General features: G+C 41.2%; 3 protein-coding genes across 3 annotated transcripts; 1 reads left to right on the top strand and 2 right to left on the bottom strand.

The window, feature by feature from the left end:
• Positions 1-1,571: 1,571 nt before the first annotated feature.
• On the bottom strand, positions 1,572-2,242 carry LOC123058565 (uncharacterized). Its single transcript, XM_044481278.1, has 2 exons — positions 1,992-2,242; positions 1,572-1,856 (listed from the first exon to the last, which is right to left on the bottom strand). The coding sequence occupies exons 1-2, from the start codon at positions 2,233-2,235 to the stop codon at positions 1,705-1,707; spliced, it is 396 nt and encodes a 131-aa protein (XP_044337213.1). The 5' UTR covers positions 2,236-2,242; the 3' UTR covers positions 1,572-1,704.
• A 2,459-nt stretch (positions 2,243-4,701) lies between these two features.
• Positions 4,702-5,562, bottom strand: LOC123058564 (uncharacterized). The gene is made up of 2 exons (XM_044481277.1): positions 5,245-5,562; positions 4,702-5,123 (listed from the first exon to the last, which is right to left on the bottom strand). The coding sequence occupies exons 1-2, from the start codon at positions 5,489-5,491 to the stop codon at positions 4,981-4,983; spliced, it is 390 nt and encodes a 129-aa protein (XP_044337212.1). The 5' UTR covers positions 5,492-5,562; the 3' UTR covers positions 4,702-4,980.
• Positions 5,563-8,059: 2,497 nt separating this feature from the next.
• Positions 8,060-13,358, top strand: LOC123058563 (uncharacterized). Its single transcript, XM_044481276.1, has 13 exons — positions 8,060-8,245; positions 8,965-9,189; positions 9,310-9,745; positions 9,858-10,025; positions 10,152-10,445; positions 10,571-11,318; positions 11,412-11,652; positions 11,767-11,944; positions 12,068-12,166; positions 12,277-12,399; positions 12,603-12,707; positions 12,817-12,889; positions 12,985-13,358. Exons 1-11 carry the CDS (start codon positions 8,118-8,120, stop codon positions 12,627-12,629), a joined length of 2,667 nt encoding a protein of 888 aa, XP_044337211.1. The 5' UTR covers positions 8,060-8,117; the 3' UTR covers positions 12,630-12,707; positions 12,817-12,889; positions 12,985-13,358.
• The last annotated feature ends 3,270 nt before the right edge of the window (positions 13,359-16,628 follow it).

Below are 16,628 nucleotides of genomic sequence, written 5' to 3'. Positions count from 1 at the left end.
TGGGACCACTGATATTATCTATAATGTTTTCTCTCTCATCTAGCATACATTCACATGTTATTCTACTCATCAAGTTTCATCCAAATAAATAGATGCATATTGTATGTTGAAATAAAAGTTTGATTTACATTCTATTTGCATAATTGTGTTTTTTCTAACAAGATCTTTCAAACAAGACCAATATTGAATATATTTTTAGGAAATATTTTCAACAAGTAAACTACCATGCTTCAAACTTGTTTCATACAAATTTATTAGTTCGATGCAAAAATTCAACAGTGAGTTATTCAAACAAAACTTTGAACTTTAATTGTGTTTGACAAAGTATCTCATAGTTGTGTGTACTTTAAATAGTGTTTTAGTGTGTTCTAAAATTTGATTATTTTTAGAACATGCTGAAACACGTTCAAAAGTGGTATAGTTTTAAAGTTCTTCTCGTCATAAACACAAATATGCAAACAGATCATAAATTATACATTTGGTTTAGAAGATAAAATAGTTTTAACCTTGGAAATAAAATAACAAAGCATGGGATGGTGAAGCATATGCTTGCATGTGGTTAGAGGAAGATCTGACAAACTACAAAGAGCATTAACGCACAACATCAAATCTCCAAGAAAAATGAACGACCCTCCCATGCACAGGACCTCCGTGCACGTGCACGGGAGAAATGCTTTTCTCCTATTCCGTTGCATGATGGATTGGGCCTTGGTGGAGATTGTGCCTGGATGGTCTCTGCATGTGCTGAAAACTGTAGCAGGGAAGGATTCGGGGTAGGTTCACGGTCCTGGTAAGGGCTTGGGCCTTGGGGGAGAAAATAGTGCTCTCTTGTGTATAGACCAATTTAGATTTCTCAGAGGTTACAGCGAACCTCACGGATTTGCTTGTATTTTTTTTTTAAGAAATGGAGGACGGATTTGCTTGTATGGGTTTACGTTGTAGAATTCGTAAGAAAAGACTTCCATTGCTACATGAATAAATCATGCTCCCTCTGCTACAAAGTGATGGAGGAAGCCATACGTAGTACTCCCTCAGTCCCTAAATATACTTCCTCCGTTCCAGAATAGATGATTGTACTAACTACAAAGTTGAGTCATCTATTTTGGAGCGGAGGGACAAAGCTGAGTCATCTATTTTGGAACGGAGGGAGTAATGGTGTAAAAAATGATCTTATGTTTTGGGACGAACAGGAGTATAAAGACGTTCTAGATCACTATTGTTTACGGAGGTAGTTCCATATAGTAGATGGGTTCATATTTTACTGCAAGACCGTAACAACATTAACAAGACAACTTGTACAAAAGAAAGAAAGAAGATAACACGTCAGAGGAAGACTGACAGTGTCACGGAATTATCGTGATTCATTGTGTGTGTGTGTGTGTGTGTGTGTGTGTGTTATGTTGCTTTTTTTTCTCTCGTTAGCTTATTTGAATCTCTTCTTTGTTCAGACGTATTTACAGCCCCTTCTCGAGAAAGAAAGAAAAAACGTATCTCCAGCAATCCTCTGGACGTGCGGGATAAATACAGACATGCAGACGTGCAAACTCTTTATCATTGATTGATCATATATAAGACGGCAAGCACATACTCAAGTTCATATATAACCAGGACAGCAAAGGTTCTCAGTGGCAGGACATTCAGTCATAACAAGCTACTAGTATGAAGGAAGGATGGTATGGCATTATTTATTCTACGTAGTTATGATCATATATTCTCAGCCTGGGCTGCGGCCGAATATTTCTTGTCCTCCAATCCAACATACCACCCTGATCCTCCAGCAGTCGAGCTCTCATGGAGCTGTTTTCTCTCGCTGTGGTTGCGACCACCGGCTGCAGCTGCAAAGGCCGCACCCATGTCTGCCAAGATTCAGCAGCAAGATGGTCAGTCAAAGAAACAGTTACTCTGAATTAATTTGCAGAGAGCAGATGGCCTGGCTAAGCTCACGAGTCAGGCAGGCATAATCTCGAAGACGGGGAGGAAGGAGAACTCACCGGGGTCAGCACGCTGCTTGCAGCCCGACTTGGGGCAGCCATGCTTGAAGGCAGCCCTGCAGTCCTTGAAGGATTTCAGGATGCAGTAGTTGTAGCCTTCTTCAGTGGGCTTGCGGCGAGGGTTGTTCATGCACTTGCGGTACACACGGCAGTGGCAGCATCGGAATTCCCCGAGGCCCCCCTGGACCAGGAGCAAGGAGATGAGCATGGCTACGACCAGGGCCTTCCCGCCGCGAACCGCCATTGCGCGATCAGTCCATGGTTACTAGCTTTGGCACCACCAGACAGGCATGCAACCTCTGAATGTCCATGAAGTGGACGCGTAACTGAAGAACGGCTCAGGAACGGCCACTTTCAGATCAGTGCACATTTCAGCAGCGTCCCACGGACAGACGTATCATAAGAGCAGAGGTGGACGGCGACAAAATGTCTTGGACGCATCGATGGGTACGTACGTGATAATGTTCTGCCTAATCTATTCTAATTCTAATCTGATCGAGCCTGCGCGTTAGTACAAGAGATTTCCGGTTTCAGTATGGCAGTGAGCTGGTGATCACTGATGCCTTGCGTGTGGTTCATTGAAACGCCTGCAGACAAGGTCGTGGTCGGACAATTTTCTACTAGTAGGTGCAAGTTTTCCGAGGAAACACTGGTTCTCTTGTCTTGGCCGAGTGGTGTCTTCTTTCAAATCCAGTTGGTAACTGAGACCATCTCTTATGCAAGGTCTTCTCGTTTTTTCTTACTACCTCCGTCTAAGTGAATAAGTCATTCGCGTAGTTCTAGGTCATCGATTTAAGGAATTAAATATGTGTTATTTGTCATGAAAAGTATATCACTAGATTTCTACACGAATATAGTTTTTAAATATATATTTTTTGTCACGTATAATACATATTTAGATAGTTAAATCGTCGACCTAGAACTACGCGAATGACTTACTCACCGAGACGGAGGTAGTACTGAGAAAGGAGAGTGCGCCAAGTTATTGCAGACGGAATTGATTATATCATCTTCTTTTTGGCGGGAGGAATCGATTCTGATTTACGTTTGGTGTTTCCTGAATTTGTTCAACCAAAAAATTTCATGACCAAGCCTCAACCATGAGTAAAGCATGAGCAACATCAAAATACCATAGGTGTAAAGGACTTATGTAATATCTAGATTATTGACTGGTGTAAGTGAAGACAGTCAGAAATATACTCTAGAGGAAATAATACAATTATTGTTTGTAGATATATTGCCTTGTGACATTCAAATACAATAAAACATAAAAATCGTAATCTAGATGACTTGCATGTAGTGTAAAGTGGAATGTGAAATGGTTGTATGTTCGCTTGGTGATGTGGAGGGCTTGCATGTGGTGAAAAATGAAAAATAGATTTGTTGCATGTGCATTTAAATGAGATTTGTGTAGTAAAACGTTCATCCTGTAGTCAAATTCTAAATCGTGCTTTTCAAAATGTCATCGTGTATTTTAAGTGTTCATACTGTTTGAACAAATGTTCATCTATTTTTACTACACAAAATGGTCATAGTGTGTTTTAAAAATGATGTTCGTCTATTTTTAGTTTTTTACAAGGTTTACCATGTACCAAGTACTCCCTCGTAGTGTGTCATAGTTGAGTCACTTATTTTGGGACCGAGGGAGTAGTTAACAAATAACAATGTGTATTTCAAAATTTTTATCGTATATTAAAAAAATATTCAACATGCATTTCAGGTGTTCAAAAGATGCTCACATGTATCTAAAAAAAGTTCAATAAGTATTTTTTTTATTTACTTTCTAATGTAAACTTAAAAATATTCAATAAGCACTTGATAAAATCAACCAAAAACAAGAAAAATGTGAAATAAAGCATAAAAGAATGGAAGGAAAATAAATAAATATATATTATGTGTTAAAAATGTCCACCATGTGTTTTTTTAGAAATCAAGTACTTAAAAGATGTTCATATAAAAACAATTAAAAATAGTAAGAGAAATAGAAAGCACAAAAAATAAATAGAAAAAAATGTAAAGAGAAACCAAAAGGGAAATTGATGAAAAGAGAAAAGAATCAGTCAGTCAACAGAAAAGAAAACATGTTAAACATTCTTTAAACAAGGCAAACATTTTTGCAAACACTATGAAGAAAAAAGAACCAGAAGATTGTAAAAAAAAACAAGAAACAAAAGGCGGGAAAGGGGACTGGAAACAAAATAAGAAAACGAAAACAAAGAGGGATTGCATATTTAAAAGAGAATTGCTTGTATCAGGTTGACGTTGTAGAATTCGTAAGAGAGGAGAGGATTCGATTGCTAGATGAATAATTTGTACTTCCTCTGCAAGTGATGGAAGACGCCATATAGATGGGTTTGTCATTTACTGCATCAACGTTCTTCGAAATATCTTTTAAACTTTGAAATAGTAGTTAGAGAACTAATCCAATAGATTGTCTCGAAAAAGAAAAAGAAAAAGAAAAAGAACAATCTAAAAGCAAAGACCATAACTCATCGTAGAAACAAACGTATCCCCGTGTGATCTTCCACCAACAATTTCTTTTGGACGAGACTGCAAACGAAGCTGTAGTATTAACGGAACTAGTGCGCGTTGATAATTTGCTGGTTTTGTTTATACCTTACCCAACATCCCTACCGAAATATGGGAACGAACGACGTGCAGCTTGACCAGATATCAGCACATATATACAAGGAAAACACGAGCAAACAAATTCAGACTAGTATAAAACCTCTTGAGTTTTGTCCAAGCAGCACATGCAACATCAGTTCATCATGTTTTGAACATCCGGGGCGTACAAGAAGATGACAAGCATATACTAGTACGTAATTATGTTTGTTATGTTTATTTATTGCCAGAGCCAGAGATCTTGTACAGTGCATGACAGACAGACTTTCACTACGAGAAGGCTTTTATTCTGAAGAGTTTCTCGGCCTATACCGCGGCCAAACTGTGTCTGTCCTCCAAGTCTCCAGCCAGCCTCTCGCAGCCCTCATGGAGCTGCATCCTCTTCAGCGGCGTTGAACTCGCCGTGATCGGCACCCCCGGCAGGAGCCTCCACGCTGCCCTCAGTGATGTGGAACTCGCCGTGATCGGCACCCCCGGCAGGAACGGCCATGCTGCGCTCGTCTGTAACTGTAAGCATTCAGCAGCAAACCACGGGAAACGCGACAAGTCAGACAAACAAATTTGCAGAAAACACACGAACCATATGTACATGCTCAGACACCTGACATTGCGGGAAAAGATAACTCACCGGGGTTGACAAGATCGGCCAGTGGCGTCACGTAAGGAGTAGTAGCAGTACGCGGGCATCCCTTGAAACAATGCTTGAGGCTTTTCTCCATGCAGATGAGGTGGTCGCGTGGCTTAGGGCCAATGTTAAAGCACCAATTGTAGAACACGCAGTAGCAGTTTGCCGTCAGTTTCCCCGTTGTCCCCTGGACCACAAGGAAGGATATCAGCATGGCCAAGGCGAGGGCCTTCCCAGTGCGAGCCGCCATTGCGCGATCGAGCTCGCAAGTCACACCGGGAGAGCACTACTGGTAGGGGGTGGGGATCTGGATGATGTGTAGGGGTGTGCAGCGGGGGGCCTGAATTTATAGCCCAGCGAGGCCGCACTGTTCATCCACTCAGTTTCGCGGATGCATGCACGATTTACAATCAGATGGATGTGAAGCACTTTATTCCCTGATTCAATGGCTGGATGTGGAGTGTCGTTCATGCATCGTCCAAAAACGTCGTGTGTATAGCAGCTCTCATCGATCAGTGCGCATCGGATCCTCGATCAATGGCAGATGGCAGCGATGCACCGCACTAGCTTTGTTACTGCTTGCTATTTTACAGGGTTATAAGCCACCCCGAGTGTTCAAGTTGGATGAACCTTTTACTTGTTATAAGTGGGACCGGGTGGGCGAGACGTCCATTCATCCTGCTCTTCTTGGCAAGGGCAGGGCGTCCCGGGTTACCACCTTTGGCACCACCGCACAGGCATGCAACCTCTGCATGTCACAAGCGAACGCATGAAGTAGACGCGTAACTGAAGAACAGCTCAGGAACGGCCACTTTCAGATCACTGCACATTACAGCAGTCTCCCACGGACAGACGTATCCTAGAAGCAGGTGGACGGCGACAAAATGTCTTGGAGCATCGATGGGTACGTACGTGATAATGTTCTGCCTAATCTAATCTAATCTGATCGAACTTGCGCGTTAGTACTACAAGAGATTTCCGGTTTCAGTATGGCAGTGAGCTGGTGATCAGTGACGCCTTGCGTGTGGCTCATTGAAACGCCTGCAGACAAGGTCGCGGTCGGACGATTTTGTACTACTCCAACATTACACCGTACTGGTAGATGCAAGGCTTTTGATGAAACACTGGTTCTCTTGTCTTGGCCGAGTGGTGTCTTCTTTGAAATCCAGTTGGTAACTGAGACCATCTCTTGTGCAAGGTCTTTTTTTTTGTTTATGACAGGGAGAATGCGCCAAGTTACTGCAGCCGGAACCGATTTGATCTTCTTCTCTTTCGCGCGAGGAATCGGTTTTGATTGGCATTTGGTGTTTTCTCAATTTCTTCAACCAGAAAATCGCATGGCGAAATACTTATCATCCAAGTGTGTGGTCGCTGTTGTACTAAAGTAAGAGACACTTAATATGGAACCGGGGGGGATGCATACGCATCTACACAATCCTTGTATAAATTTCTAGTGTTTTCCGATTAAAAGAACTTGTATAGGATTTTGAACAGTTTTATAGGTCATTTCATCAGCAGGAAATTTATTTGGATAGGTAAAAAAATGGCAATCTCGATTCCCTGACTATCTTTTTTTTAGAGAAAAGGCATAGCGTCTGACTTTATAAATAAAGTCAAACGAATGAATCATCCAACAAACGACACAAAGTATCAGTTAAGTCATCAGCATACAAGCCAAGAATAAACCGCAAGGGTCGGGTAAACAGGCACATAGGCCACGCAAAGTCTCAGCAAAAAAAGGAAAGTTACATCTGGGAGGAGCAGACGAAGCAGGTGCTAGACGAACAACACTACACCTGCGTAAAATATTTCCTTACGAAGGATCTTAGCTGGAAAGATTTTATTGGTTAAGAAAAGTGAGGCAGGCCCACCCCCCGAAAATGGAGGGAGTGTATTAGTTAGGGATGGAAGGTTTAGTAGCTTTTAGTAAAAATTACGTGGGTATAGCATTTTTGGGTGCTAGACATAGGTCAACAGCAAAGTCACGGGACTTGGAGATAATCATAGAGATGACATCATGATGTATGCCGGTAACAGATGCCATGGCTATCTTGTTGAAAAAGAAAGCTCCGCCGAAAAAATGCTCCTCTCCCGCGTCGTTCCCCATGGGCGACATGGGCGATGACCTAAACCTACCTTCACTGCCAACTCTCCCTCCTCCTCACATCTTGTCGTCGCCAAAGAGGGCCTTTTCGGCATCTTACTGAAAGAACCAAATCAAAGGAGGTTTTACTAAGAGATCTACGCAGACTTTAAAGATGGTAATGCAAGAAGCAAGCGAGAAAGCACAAAATGAATGAGAGAATTCTAGATTTGATTAATATGCCTTTTGATTCTGAGAATGTCCGCTTGTTTTTTTTCTCGAGAATTTCTGTTTGTTGCCTTACTTTCAATCATACTTGTGTTGTGTGCACATTTTAAATTTCTTTAAATGCACTCCATTTGTAAGTAGTACTCCAAAATTTCTTTCTATAATTTATTCATTTTCAACATTGTATCAACACTCTTGCCCCCTATAGATCTCTAAATTAATACAGTATGATTCAAGAACATACTAAAAAACATAAGATCTTCCTCATGTCGTTTTTGCTTTTTCTATGTCAAGAATGGGGCAATTTAACACACACAGGGAGGAGTACTCACTTGGAAAACACTCATTCTCATCCGGATGCACGTAGCTGTCCAAGCAACCAACTTGCATGCCGTCGGATCGCGGCGCATCGTACGGTCTAGATGCTTTCTGACCAGGGGTGTGGACGCGCGTGCCCTAGGTATTTTTTTGCTCCCACCCCCGTGAGCTCGGTCGTCCCATCTGCTTTCATCCCCATCCCTCTCTAGCTTTGGCAACAACGCAGGCGACTACGAGATCCAGAATCATGACGGGGGTGGGGGAGCTGGATGCTGCCGGGACGACAAGGGAACCAGAGGTTCAGGCGGCAGCGAGCACCGTCGGCCATGTCGCCGAGCTACATGACCCCCCTATAGTTGCAGCGGCAGACGAGAGGTATGGTGCCCTGCAGGTCGCATCATTTTTCTCCCCCGCCTGCATGATTTCCTTTTAGTGGTTCATTTCACAGTTAATCCCAGCAGTTCCCAGCGTTGGATGAGTACATCTGGGTCGAATGCATAGTATAGATGTGTTGTCTATTCAGGGGTTTCATTTGAGCCGCTACTCCCTTCCTGCCGCCAAATTCATCCCCCATTTCACCTAGGGTTTGTTGTGTAGATCGGATTAATTTGGTTCCATGTTGTAGCTAGGTTTTATAGTTGAGATTTTTATAGGTAGGGGATGAGATTTCAGAGTTGGAGGACTAGATTCCCAGTGATCTTTTTTGTGATGCTACTATTTGGTTCGTCAAGTTATGGGTTTCTTGATGTATTTGTTGTTTAGATTAGGTTTTTTAGATGAAAGTCAGTTCAGAGCCTTATTGTTTGTTTTATTTCTATACTCAGACAAGATTTTTCCATCTTATAGCGTTTTGCTGCATGTAATTGCTTTAGACTTTTTTCTTTGAGCTGATTGTGTCGGGCGGCTAATTGTTTAGTTTTTCTAGATTTACCCACTCTTAAGTAATTGCAAGAAAGGAATGCTCATTTTTTTGCTTCATTGTTATGCTTGGTAGATGTTGAGTATGCTGGAATCCGAATGCCCATCGCTTTCTGTAGTAATTGTATAGTGGTGTTTGTACCCAATACATTTTTTATTCATTTTGATTTTTGCAGCTACATGTCAGACGAAGAAGTAATGGAGTCTGATATTGCATTCAACCAACGTTTCGCAGCAAAACACTTGCGCGAAGTTGCAAAGACAAAACTTAATCCTAGCAAGAGGCGCTACATAAATGAAACTGGCTTCGGTGATCTCACGAGCATCTCACCTTTCGCAGCGCCACATGATCTGATGGAATGGTTAACAATGAACATTGACACTGACAGTTGTGAGCTCAGGTATTGCACCCACCTCCTTTCTTATTCCTTTTTTCTCATGCATCATGTCTGCAACATATACTTTCTTTCTTTTTAGGTCATGTTGATAGCAACCAATGAATACATTTTTTGGGGTTTCAGGCTGAGTCAGAATAAGGTCATTGTGTTTACTCGAGACATGGTGAAGAAGGTTTTCAATATCCCATCAGGCAACAGACCAGTTGAGCTTTTCAAGAGACATGAGCATTGTGAGCTCCACAACATTTATCACAAGAATGGTAGGGCTCCAATTACGCATACAGTGGATGTGCTTCATCGAGCTAGGAATGATGATGGTGATACTACAAAGAGGTCATGGGTGCTCTTAGCGCTTGCAACAGTTTTAACTCCAAGCACTGGCAACATGGTGCCGCTAGAGTACTTGAAAAGCCTTGAAGAAATGGACAAGGTTACTGAATTCGCTTGGGATGAACACGTTTTAAGTGTTGCAATGAGAGAGGTCAAGAAGTGCCAGGACAAGATAAAATCACAGGCTACTTCTTCATTCTGGGTTGGGGGCTGCTTCTCTATGCTCGCGGTATACTTCTTTCTTTTTGGAATTTTTCTATCTATCGCAACATGTTTTTGTTTTCTGTAAGCACATTTTTTCTTATTGTGTCTGATATATTATTTTTTGTCTTCTTATTCAGGTTATTTACATGGACCATTTGATATTTCCTCAAGCTGCCATCAACAAGCACCAATTGAATTATTCTCTTCCAAGGGCTTGCTTCGTGCATCAGATTGACTTTGATCTTGTGTTGGACTTTGACAAGAATAAGCTTTCTTTGGGCAAAGCCTCATTCGGGGAGTGTCGTGTAAGTTTTTGTGTGGTTTACTTCCCTCATCCATTGCAACATTGTTTCTCCCAATTTTTACCTTCTTATTTTTGCTTGTGTACTCATGGTTTTAATTCTTGTTTCTTTTTGTTTTGTGTCCTATAGTTTCGCTCTCTGTTAGAGACACCATACGCAGCATTGCCTGCCCAAGGCCCGGTAGGCAACAACAGTGAAGTTGCTCAAGATCAGCAGGTTTCAGACAGCCCGGATTGTGATGATACTCAAGATTGTGGAGCTGGAAATATCAACATTAATGATAACCAAGATGATGTGGCTGTGAAAGAGAACCCTACGAAAGGTAGCAACCCAACGGATAATGGCAAAAGCACCGACGAAGATGTGTGTGGTTCGCTGGATGATTGCCTTCAAAACCCGGCACCATTTGGGGCAGAGCTTGAGGTGAGATTTTTTGTTGTTTAATTTTGTCAAATACCTTTCTACCTTTTCTATTTTTTAGTTCCATCATATGGTAAGTTGCATCCCTATTGACGACTGTCACTTTATTTTTCCATACATTTTTTCAGCTCCCATCACATATGGCTGCAATCTACGACAAGCACACAAAACTATATAACGCAAAGTTAAAAGGGTCTCCAAGTTCTTACGGGCAAATGTTGCAAGCAATACATTGCAAGCGAATGGAGCAGCTTCTCAAAGATGTTCATGTTGCTTCGTCAAGTTCTCAGGAAGCAGCGGATGTTACCTTTGATGTGTCGCCTCCTCACAGCAATGTTGTAGGCAAGTCAGATGGTCATGGTTGTAGAAAGGAAAGTTCTAGGGAGAAGGTCGTAGATGAGCCAACAACTGACAAGGTGTTTGAGCCAGCTGAAGGAGCTCGAAGCAACTGTGCAAGTAGCATTGCTCATGAGCCTAATGGAGGAGACGTGGTTGAGCTGGGCACAAGAACTAGTGCTTTTGTCAGTGAGAACCTTGCACGATGTTTTGAGACTACAAAGGAGAAATTGTCCAGTGGTGAAGATATTGAGCATGGTCACCAACTCAGCCAGCGCAATCACTCTATGCCGACTAGTGTGGCTGGACATTGGAGTGATGTGCCATCAATGAGTGTGTTCCAAGAGGGCACTGAGGAATATGAGTGGTGGATCAGTGTCCTAAATGTAGATGCGAACTCCAATGCTCCAACCCATGGCAACACTGTTACAACACCAAAGTCTTGTGATGTTTTTTATGTCACTCCTCAGGCTCCAATCTCAACAGAAGCAGAAGTTCTAGTGTATGATGTCACACCAACCTCTATGGCTCCATTATCAAGTGAGACTGCCGGTATGCCCTGCCATGTTTTATCTTTGAACAAATCTCTCCTCACAACATTTTCTGGAAAATCTTTTTTTATTGTTTTTTCAGATGGACCATCAAAACCACAAGAAGAGCCAGTTGTTCTAGTTAGCAACAGGGAACCAAGTGCCGACCTCAACGAGGAGAAGTTGAAGAGCAAGGATGAGAAGAAGCTCAAGGGCAAGAAAAGAGTAGGGAGTCCAATGTCGGCCGGATCAAAGTACAAGAAAATCAAGATAGATTCGAAGACGGAAGCAATGTACCAGTACTATGTCATGAAGAGGTACAAGATGAAGAGAGGGGAAATTGAGTAAGTATCATCTTCTCAAAAATTTGCTTCCACCATTTTGTTATCTCCTATTTATTACATTTTCATCTTTTCAAACGCTCCTAACTACTGTGGTTTTCATCCTTCTTGTTGCAGGCCTCCTTTCATTAGGATTCGTGATTTCCACATTACCTACACCAACTTTCAGACGTCGTTGAAGCCACGCACTCAGATATGCAACGAAGTCATGTCTTTATTCGTTGAAACCTTCAACATTGAACAATCGTCGTCTTCAAATAAGCAGAAGAAATTTGCTTTCTCTATTTTAATGAGCGTTAGTTCATCTTTTGTTGCTCCCATTTAGTGCCACCATTTTTCTAGAGTTTTTTAGTATGCCCTATTGTAAAAGTTCTCCATCACTTTTTCTTATGTTTTTCTATGCCCCTGTGTGTTGCAGCTTCAACTCTCTGTCCACCCAGAAGTTTTTGATCCAAGTGTTTGTGCAAGAGAGCTAAGGAGGGTGTGCCAAAATTTCCAGATTTCAGTTTTTGACCTAGTATGTTTGCTCCCAACAATTTTTTACTCGATTTCTATGTTTCCTTTAGTTTTTTGTGCTTTAAAGTTTATTCCATTTAACCTCTATCTTGTCTTTACTACTTTTTCTAGCTTTTCTTCACCATCCTCCGTGATGGCCACTGGATTGTTTGTGTCGTTAACCTCTTGCACAAGGAGTTCAACATGTTTGACTCATTGGATAATGGAAAATTTGATGTTGCTGCAAGGAATCTGGTAAGTGACATTTTATCCTTTTATCTGTAGTTTTCATTGTTCATTATTTGAAAAAACCAGATCCCCAATGAACATGTGTTCAAAATCTTGATAGTGAACCCGAATGTGTCTGAAGTTTTAGTGGTTGTAGCATTTTCCCCCATCACTCTTTTATGTTTGACAAAGCCCGTGCTTTTTTTGCCACTGTTTCCTATTTCTGCCAGTTTACCAATTTCAAGAGGATTGTATAGAAGAGCCAGATTTCAAAGTGGATTTATCTTCTCTCAAACCAGTCTGCCCCTGCTTGACTACCCACAGCAGGCAACTCAGTGAGCTCTAATCACACACACCCCTCCATAATAGTAGTGTTTACATGTCCTTTTATGTAGAAATCTTTAACTTTTTTCTACTCATTTTTTGAATGGCACCACGAAACAGCTTTGATTGTGGATTGTTTTCAACACTATACTTGGAAAATTTCGACGGCAAGAGGATGAAAGATTTTAAGAAGGTAAAAATAGATAATCATGCTTTTTGGGTACTTTTTCATGTGTTGCATGTATGATATATGTTTGTTCTCTTTTCACTATTTTCTCTCTTATGCAGCAAAATATGCTTGATGTGCGGAAGACCATTGCTTCGAAGCTGTTTTTCCATCCGCTGAACAAGGTCTGCCCCACTGATGTGCACAAGGCGATCATAGTGGCTTGAAGAAAGTGATCATCAAGCATTGAAGAAGGCGATTGCAAAGGTTTTGAAGATGCAACTTTGCAATTCTTGTTAATACATTATTGCCAGTAGTGTGATATGTTCTTTTTTGTGTCAAATGAACTCCATGTAAAGCAATTGCTTGGCTGGAATGGTTCTTAGTAGTTTGTAGTAAGGAAACATAAGTATATGTTTCAGTGATTTTGTTGGAAGCTATAACCGTGCAGTGGTTTGTTGGAAGCAAGTTATAACAGTTTTGCTGCTTCGTACTCAACCTTTTCAAGTTTTATGGAATCCTTCTCAGTTTTTGTTACAAATGTTTTCATGTGTGTTTTTCTAGTATGTGTTGCCTTATCTTGTCACAAATTGTCCGACAACCACTTTTTGTCAGCAACAATGTTAAGGAATTATTAGAGGAAGCATGCTCATGAAACATTTTTGTACATTTTCTTTTTTGGAGCAACAGCTTGTGATAATTGTTGCTGGAAGAAGCATTTTGGCAGCTTTGACATAATACTAGAAGCACTTTAGCTTGCTAGAACAAGCATTCTCATTTTTTGTCCAATGCCTTTGAGCAATCAGCACATTTTGAGAAACACATTTTTTCTTAATAACTGAAATTGTGTAATATTTCTTTTGAAATACATGCTCTCTTAATTTCCCACAAAACACAATATCAATGCTTCATTTTTTTTCACCCTCACTTCTGCAGCAATATCAACTTTTTTAGCATATGCGGTTTTAATGAGCAGTAACATGAACCAAAATCTCAGATAAAGTTGACAGAAAATTCAGTAAAACTACACAGTACAAATATGTCTTTTTCGAAAGTAGGCTTCAAGTTACTGATACATGAATTGAACTGCAGCAGTATAATCTAACTATTGAACATGTCCCTCGACTTTCACCATTGCATCTTTAAACTAGATGCATGATTGCATTGTGTGGCCTTCCTCAGAGCAAAACTGACATTTTGTTGTAAGATTAACAGCCATCTTAGCCTTGTACTCAAGGAATGACTCACGGGTTTTGATAGTGTGTTCTTCTTCACTGCAAAATGAACAAGTAACTTTCCTCTTGGGTTTAGGCTTGCTTGATGACTCCACATTGTCTTCTTTTTTTGCTTTCTTTCTTGGCTTCTTTTTGAAGCTTCTTCTTATGCTCGTCTTCTCGCTGCTCTGATAATCCCCAAGTGCAAGGAATCATCATAGCAATTTTCAAAGATGGAAGCGATAAGTATGGAGTGTCGAACCCACAAGGAGCTAAATTTAAGATCAATATTCTCTCAAGCCCAATCTACCACTGATACAGCTCTACGTACACCGAGCGTTTGCTTTCATATAGAAACGAGAAATAAAACTATGTTGTGGGTATAAAGAGGATAGCTTTGCATGGTATTAGAGAGCTAAAATATAGAAATAGGTGTTGTTAACATAAAGTTAGAATATATTGTAATATATTACAAATAGCGAGTGTGGAATAATGATGGATCGGTGCACGGAATTATCCTAGGCAATTGTTAACAAGATCGGTAATTGTTAGTGCAATTTTATGTGAGGGAGGGGCATAAGCTAACATACTTTCTCTACTTGGATCATATGCACATGATTGGAACTCTAGCAAGCATCCACAACTAATCATTAGGTAAAACATAACCATAACATTAAAGTATCAAGTCCTCTTTACTCCCATACGCAAAAAAAACCTTACTCGGGTTTAAGCTTCTGTCACTCTAGCAACCCACCATAAGCGGACCATGAATATATTGCAAACCCTACAGCGGGGATCCCTCATGTGTGCGCGGCATGGAGGGCACCATAGGACATCACCAATATAAAACATACAACTCAAACCAGTCAAGATCATCAATCAACCCAAAGAATAAAAGAGATCTACTCAAGCATCATAGGATGGCAACACATCATTGGATAATAACATGTGGCATAAAGCACCATGTTCAAGTAGGGGATTATAGCGGGGTGCGGGAGCATGGACTGATGACCCACAAGTGTAGGGGATCTATCGTAGCCTTTTCGATAAGTAAGAGTGTCGAACCCAACGAGGAGCAGAAGGAAATGATAAGCAGTTTTCAGTAAGGTATTCTCTGCAAGCATTGAAATTATCGATAACAGATAGTTTTGTGATCAGGTAATTTGAAACGAGTAGAAAGTAATAAAAGTAAATAAGGTGCAGCAAGGTGGCCCAATCCTTTTTGTAGAAAAGTACAAGCTTGGACAAACTCTTATATGAAGGAAAGCGCTCCCGAGGACACATGGGAATTATCATCAAGCTAGTTTTCATCACGTTCATATGATTCACGTTCGGTACTTTGATAATTTGATATGTGGGTGGACCGGTGCTTGGGTACTGTCCTTACTTGGACAAGCATCCCACTTATGATTAACCCTATTGCAAGCATCCGCAACTACAACAGAAGTATTAAGGTAAACCTAACCATAGCATGAAACATATGGATCCAAATCAGCCCCTTACGAAGCAACGCATAAACTAGGGTTTAAACTTCTGTCACTCTAGCAACCCATCATCTACTTATTACTTCCCAATGCCTCCCTCTAGACCCAAACAATGGTGAAGTGTCATGTAGTCGACGTTCACATGACACCACTAGAGGGATGACAACATATATCTCATCAAAATATTGAACGAATACCAAATTCACATGATTACTTATAGCAAGACTTCTCCCATGTCCTCAGGAACAAACGTAACTACTCACAAAGCATATTTATGTTCATAATCAGAGGGGTATTAATATGCATAATGGATCTGAGCATATGATCTTCCACCAAGTAAACCAACTAGCATCAACTACAAGGAGTAATCAACACTACTAGCAATCCATAGGTACCAATCTGAGGTTTGGATACAAAGATTGGATACAAGAGATGAACTAGGGTTTGAGATGAGATGGTGCTGGTGAAGATGCTGATGGAGATTGACCCCCTTTCGATGAGAGGATCGTTGGTGATGACAATGGTGATGATTTCCCCCTCCCGGAGGGAAGTTTCCCCAGCAGAACAGCTCCGCCGGAGCCCTAGATTGGTTCCGCCAAGGTTCCGCCTCGTGGCGGCGGAGTTTCGTCCCGTGAGCTTGCTTATGATTTTTTTTCTCGATGAAAGACTCCATATAGCTAAATGTGGGCATCAGAGGGCCACCAGGGGGCCCATGAGGTAGGGGGCACGCCCAGTGGGTAGGTCGTGCCCCCACCCTCGTGGACGGTGGGTGGCCCCCCGCTGGTACTTCTTTCGCCTAAATTTTTTTTTATATTCTGAAACGTGCTCCCGTGAAGTTTCATGACTTTTGGAGATGTGCAAAATAGGTCTCTAATATTTGCTCCTTTTCCAGCCCAGAATTCTAGCTGTCGGCATTCCCCCTCTTCATGTAAACCTTGTAAAATAAGAGAGAATAGGCATAATTATTGTGACATAATGTGTAATAACATCCCATAATGCAATAAATATTGATATAAAAGTATGATGCAAAATGGACGTATCAACTCCCCCAAGCTTAGACCTCGCTTG

This window comes from Triticum aestivum, chromosome 3A (genome assembly GCF_018294505.1).
Source record: "Triticum aestivum cultivar Chinese Spring chromosome 3A, IWGSC CS RefSeq v2.1, whole genome shotgun sequence".
In the NCBI taxonomy this organism is placed as follows: Eukaryota; Viridiplantae; Streptophyta; class Magnoliopsida; order Poales; family Poaceae; genus Triticum; species Triticum aestivum.
Note: the sequence above shows the minus strand (reverse complement) of the source record. Positions and strands in the feature narration are given on the sequence as shown.